Source organism: Centroberyx affinis, unplaced genomic scaffold, assembly GCF_046629955.1.
Source record: "Centroberyx affinis isolate AG114_WGS23_722 - 3 ecotype Tasmania unplaced genomic scaffold, CSIRO-AGI_Caff_v1 ptg003150l_1, whole genome shotgun sequence".
In the NCBI taxonomy this organism is placed as follows: domain Eukaryota; kingdom Metazoa; phylum Chordata; class Actinopteri; order Beryciformes; family Berycidae; genus Centroberyx; species Centroberyx affinis.
The window spans coordinates 60,330-66,561 of NW_027281209.1; the positions used below are offsets into that span (position 1 = coordinate 60,330).

Sequence of the window (6,232 nt, forward strand, 5' to 3'; positions counted from 1 at the left end):
CTCTTGCTTTGCTTAACACAAAATGCATTGGTTTAACACAAAAGACATTCAATGACCACAGCTTTCAAAATTCTTGGATTATTTTCTCACTCAAAGTCAACCACCAGTAAAACCATGTGTATCTACAGCCCATTCTGCAAATGCTTACATACTCTTTTCAAAACTTAAATTTAAGTTCAAAACCTAACATACATTCAAGTGGACAGCAATTTGCCATCTCATTCCATTGAAATGCACTCAAAATCCTAAAAAAGATGGTTATGGAGACAAATAGTGAAAAAGTATTGATTGAAATTATGTAAATGAGACCAACCACAGGTGATTCCCATCTCATTACCACCTATACAGCAGGTGTGATGTGGACGAAAACACGTGGCCAAACGCAGGAGACGTGGTGGACTACGTAACATGATTTGTATTTTTTTTTTTTTTTTGAGCAAACAATTACAGTATTGACTTTTGTTTTCCTTACAGCAATTTTCATTTACTCTAGTTTATTTTTGAATTACTTTGTGGCAAAAAAAAGCACATTAAAGTTTTTCCTGTTGCATGGGGGGGTGTTTTTTTCTTGTATTTAATTTATAGGCTATATGGAAAAAATATGTAGCTGTAAAATAATTTTTAACCTCAAAACAGATTGACACAGATATTTGACACAAATATCAACAGACAACAAAAACAAAATGTGTGCGATATTTATTGAAATTCATGGTAAAAAATAACAAATAAATAAAAACAAATAATTTGTAGGGCTTTACGTCAGGAGAGGGTGATTAGACCGCGTCCAGATATTTTATCTTACCCACCTGAATATCTTCGCGAGCGTTACCGCTTTTCCAGAGAGTCCATAATTTATCTCAATAGCCTTCTTCAGCCTCACATTTCTAATATCACTCACCGTGGATTCGCCCTCACTTCTGTACAGACTTTATGCATTGCCCTCCGTTTCTTCGCCACTGGAACCTTTCTTTCTTTCCACAATTGAAACCTTTAAGAAAACTGTAAATGAGTTACCGTTGTTCATGGCATCACCAACTGAGGATCCTGTGAACAACTTCAACTCAAAAGTACGAAATATCATTGACAGCATTGCACCTGTTAAAACTAAAAACATAAAAAAACAAAAAGCCCCCTGGAGAAATGGAGTGGTTGTTAGGCAGTTTAAGAGAAAGTGTCGCCAGGCAGAACGACAGTGGAGAAAGACAAAACTTCAGGTTCACTATGAAATCTACAAGGATAGACTGAGTTACTACAACAAAGAAATTAAACAGGCCAGAGAATCCTTCTTCTCTAAAATCATTAATGAAAATATCAACAATAGTAAAGTGCTCTTCTCTACTGTTGATCGACTTTAATCCACCTTGTCCAACCCCATCAGAGATGCTGTCCACTAAAAAATGTGAGCAATTCGCCACATTCTTCAATAACAAAATTACTGCCATCAGACAGAACATTAGTGCCTCAAGTTCTATAAATGAACCTACCCTCCAGTTCTCCAGGAATATTACTTGTGCCATGTCTCATTTTGACCCTCTAGACCTACAACAACTAGACAATTTTGTTGGGCAGCTCAGGTCCTCCACCTGCTGCTTGGATCCTCTCCCTACCACATTTTTTAAAACTGTTTTTGACTGCTTAGCACCTGAGGTATTGGAAATGATTAACTGCTCTCTTCAGTCAGGTATATTTCCTGCAGCGCTTAAAACAGCTGTCATTAAACCACTTCTGAAGAAGAGTAACCTTGATGCAACAGTTATTGCTAACTACAGGCCCATCTCCAACTTACCTTTCCTCAGCAAAATACTTGAAAAAACAGTTTATTCTCAGCTTAATAACTATCTAACATCAAACAGCCTTCTAGACACTTATCAATCTGGTTTTCGATCCCACCATAGCACAGAAACAGCACTTATCAAAGTTGTGAATGATCTGCATATAAACACAGACTCCAATAAACTATCTGTTCTTGTGCTTCTGGATCTCAGTGCCGCTTTCGACACTGTTGACCATGACATTTTACTACAGAGGTTAGAAAAATGGGTCGGCCTATCCGGCCCGGTTCTAAACTGGTTCAGATCCTACCTACAGGATAGGCAGTTCTTTGTGTCCATTGGTGACTTTGCCTCGGAAAGAGTGAGTATTATGTGTGGAGTACCCCAAGGTTCGATTCTTGGACCACTACTGTTTAATCTCTATATGCTCCCACTCGCACGTCATACAGAAACACAAAATAAACTACCATAATTATGCAGATGATTCACAACTGTACATATCCCTGTCCCACGAGGACCTAGATCCCATACATTCCCTAACTCAGTGTATTGATGATATTAATCTATGGATGTCACAGAACTTTTTACAACTGAACAAAGACAAAACAGAAATACTCATCTTTGGTGCAAAGGCTCAGAGACAGAAAATTGCAGCTCATCTCAGTTCTCTGTCTCTGGAGAGCAAAAGCTAGAAATCTGGGTGTAATCATAGACGGCGATCTAAATTTTAAGAGACATATCAATCAACTCACAAGATCAGCCTTCTACCATCTAAAAAACATTTCAAAACTGAGGGGCTTTCTATCAAAATCAGACTCTGAGAAATTAATTCATGCATTTATAACAAGTAGACTAGACTACTGTAATGGTCTTTTCACCGGCCTCCCAAAATCAGCTGTGCGGCGACTACAGTTAATTCAAAATGCAGCTGCACGCGTTCTCACCGGAACTAAAAAGTCTGAACACATTACGCCGGTTCTTAGATCCCTGCATTGGCTCCCTGTCAAAACTAGAATCGATTTTAAAATTCTACTACTTGTTTACAAAGCTCTAAATGGCCTTGCACCTCAGTATATAACAGACATGCTAATTAGATACAAACCAGCAAGAACTCTCAGGTCCACAGGCAGCGGTCTTTTAACCGTCCCTCGTACTAACTCCAAAGCAGGGGATGCTGCCTTTTGTATTTATGCCCCAAGTAGATGGAACGCCCTGCCTGAGGACCTGAGAGAGGCCCCCACACTGAACACCTTTAAAACCAGGTTAAAAACCTTTCTTTTCACAACAATCTATGGCTAAGTTCTTAATGTGTATGTGTGTGAGTCTGTGTGTGTGTGTGTTTTGTATATTTTGACATTGGCATATTCTGCACTGATTCTTGTGTAACTGCACTAACACTTGTTGATGCATATTGCATATGCATACTGTATTGTCTTTTTATGTAAAGCACATTGTGTTGCCCTGTGTATGAAATGTGCTGTATAAATAAATTTGACTTGACTTGACTTGACTTTCTATATAACATTGGAGACGCAAAACAGATAGGAAAAGCAACCGTGTGTGGGGCAGTCAGAAAAGTGTGCCTTGCACTTAAACATTTTTTGCACACTTTTGTCGTGTTCCCTGGGCATAAATCTGTGAACCTAATTAAAGAGGAATTCCACAGAATGGCAGGTTGGTCAGTTTTAACTACAAGTCTATCAAAAGGATTTAGACATTGAGAAATTAACACCATGAATAATAATCTTTTTCAGGATTTACAAGTGTCATAGACTGCACCCATATTCCAACTGCAGCTCCTTCAGTCAATGAAGGAGATTATGTTAATAGGAAATCTTTCCACAGCATAAACGTGCAGGTAATGGAAGAATATTTTATTCCCATTCAAGGCTTCATTTCACAATATTTTGCAACTCATTACTCTTTTCCACTGTCAAGGTAATATGTGATGCAGACAGTCTCAGTCTCACCAATGTGGAGGCCAAATGGCCAGGATCTGTGCATGTCTCCAGGATTTACCGCGAGTCCACCTTGTGCCACAAATTTGAACAGGGTATGTCACTTTTCCGAGGGGCAATGTTTAAGATCCTACTTTGACTTAATTAGATTGTATATAAAATTAACTGCTAATAAAGACAATTTGGTTTGCATTGTGCATCATTGTGGCATCTTTATTTCCTGCAAATAAAAGACATGCTTTAATTTTATTCATAATTTCACAACAATGAAGAAACATCATGCACCCACCTTTAACTGGTGCTCAAGTATTTTAATCTGAAGCTGTGTCTTCTTCATGAGAAGCTTTATGTGTAATTTGTTTCTCCAAATGGACCTTATAGAGATCTTTCACAGGCTGCTAGAAAGAGTTAATGACATTTTATTAGGTAATGTTCTTTATTTTATCATTTCAGTTAGACACAGATGTTTAGGATAACTAAGAACTTACTGTGCCAAGTTGTTCCCTGGAGGTGGATGGACCCTCCTCATGGAAATGGCTTAGAGGACAACGAGGATGGTTTAAATGTTAAAGAAAATAATCCGAAATTGGTCTAATTAGTATTTAAGACATACCTCTGTAGGCCTCTCTGAAGCAGCTGAAATGGTCTCTTCATTTTCATCCTGTCAGATAATGTTTGATGTAGGCTACTCAAAAACTCATCAGGTGAAATCTGTAGAAAATGAAGTCACTTACAACTGCGAGAGGCTCTGATGTGGGAGGCTCCACCAGAACAATTACTCCATCGCTCACTGTGGGAAAATGAAGGTGGTTGGATTCAAAAGATATAAGAGATAAATATTAATTATGAATGTGATAAACCTACCCTTTATGTAGGCGTGTGTGTCCTGGGGGGTAGTCGGCTGCCATCAATTATTGGCCTGCCACTGTTCACAGAAAGGGCCAGCTCCTCTGCTGGTGTGAAGGTGGTGGTGGGGGACCCCCACCTGTTTTACGGGCCTCAGCCTTCTTCCGATTAGCTACAGAGTGAAAGTCAACTAAGCATAGGCCTACATTTAGGCTACTATTAAGAAAATGTAGTTAGAAGCAAATAAATTCTTACCAGTTTGAATTATGTTCTTATTTTATTTTCATTTGTTGCCATGTGCGTTTCATGCCTGGATTACACCTAAATTAAATATAAAAATCTGTCAGTGTACAATTGAGGCAACATCTGACCTATTACAAATTTACAGAGGTCTGTTAAATGTTCAATGACTAAAATGGGCATTAATCTTGATAAACTCATGCATTAACTCTATCTGCAATGTTTTGCCACGCCAACTCTCGCTCTCTAGCTGCTGCTGCTGTTACTTTTTTTTTCGTGCTGATATTCATTATATGGTATCATTAATATAGAAGAAGAATATAGAAGGTACACTGAAAAAATGAACTTAATTGGCCTTCATCAATGTCCTTTTTCAATAAAGCTGAAAAATGATCCCACACAGTGGCCTGAAGTGAAATACTTCAACATTTTCCACTACTTAATTTAATCACCAGCTAAGATAAGTTGATTTTTAATCATTTCACTTCATACTTGAAAACTGGAAATACAGCTATGCTTTTCAGACTATATGCCCGACGCTGATGTGACATTGGTTAGCATTGGTTGGCATTCGGATGATTTATTGTTATTCGATACTTGCTAGGTCCAGTCAGCTGACAAGCAATTACAGTTCCACACAAATCCTTTGTGTGCGTCAAGAGTTGAAGCATGGAAACCTTTCTTCTCCGACAATTTCAACACTCAGTCAGCTCTTTCTTGTACGTTCTCCGTTCCGTTGTCATACCGGGTGATCTGTCCTTTCCATCGCCGTTTTCCGTCGTCCTTCTCTGGGCCGTGGTCGTTGCGGGTGGGGTGGAAGCCATGATATCCGTCCAAAAAAAAAAAGACAAAAATAACAGACAAAAGTCCCCCAAACAATAGCGAAACTGCTGGGGGATATCTCACACACGCACACTCCAAAGACTACACTCCAAAGACCATTCACACACACACACACTCGGCTTGAAAAAACGAAAATACTACTCCCGCACACACTCACCAACAAGCACTGTCGCTTGTCAGCTCTTTTACTTCAACATCTACTAGTTTTAATCCACCCTGCTTATACTCTGCTATTAATGTATTATGAGCTCTTTTGGCCATTTTCCCATTCCATATAAAGTTGTTTATTGTATTATTTATGTCTTCGGCATATCTATTGCACCCATCACATGCACCACTTTTGACAACACCAGTGCATTTATTATTATGACCTTACCCTTTAAGTTTAGTGCCCTTCTCTTCCATAAAGTGATTACCTTCTTTATACTATTCAACACCCCCGGTCCAAGTTAAATTCCTTGCTGCCTTTTCATCCCTTCCTATGTGCACACCAAGCACCTTTATATTTTCTTCCGCTTCTTTGAACGGAATGATAACATTTTTCATTTCATTTTCATTTCACTCTCTGCTCAG

The 6,232-nt window shown here is 38.7% G+C and overlaps 1 protein-coding gene across 1 annotated transcript; it reads left to right on the forward strand.

The window, feature by feature from the left end:
• The first annotated feature begins 356 nt into the window (after positions 1–356).
• On the forward strand, positions 357–4,748 carry LOC139659594 (putative nuclease HARBI1). Its single transcript, XM_071537912.1, has 6 exons — positions 357–403; positions 751–963; positions 3,283–3,446; positions 3,527–3,630; positions 3,711–3,825; positions 4,606–4,748. The coding sequence occupies exons 1-6, from the start codon at positions 357–359 to the stop codon at positions 4,746–4,748; spliced, it is 786 nt and encodes a 261-aa protein (XP_071394013.1).
• The last annotated feature ends 1,484 nt before the right edge of the window (positions 4,749–6,232 follow it).

Excerpts from the sequence above, each read along its gene's own strand:
- LOC139659594 (XM_071537912.1), top strand. The coding sequence starts at position 357 with ATGTGGACGAAAACACGTGGCCAAACGCAGGAGACGTGGTGGACTAC. Across the intron at positions 3,447-3,526 it reads GGAATTCCACAGAATGGCAG|GATTTACAAGTGTCATAGAC; the intron begins GTTGGTCAGTTT and ends AATCTTTTTCAG. Across the intron at positions 3,826-4,605 it reads GTGCCACAAATTTGAACAGG|GCGTGTGTGTCCTGGGGGGT; the intron begins GTATGTCACTTT and ends CCCTTTATGTAG.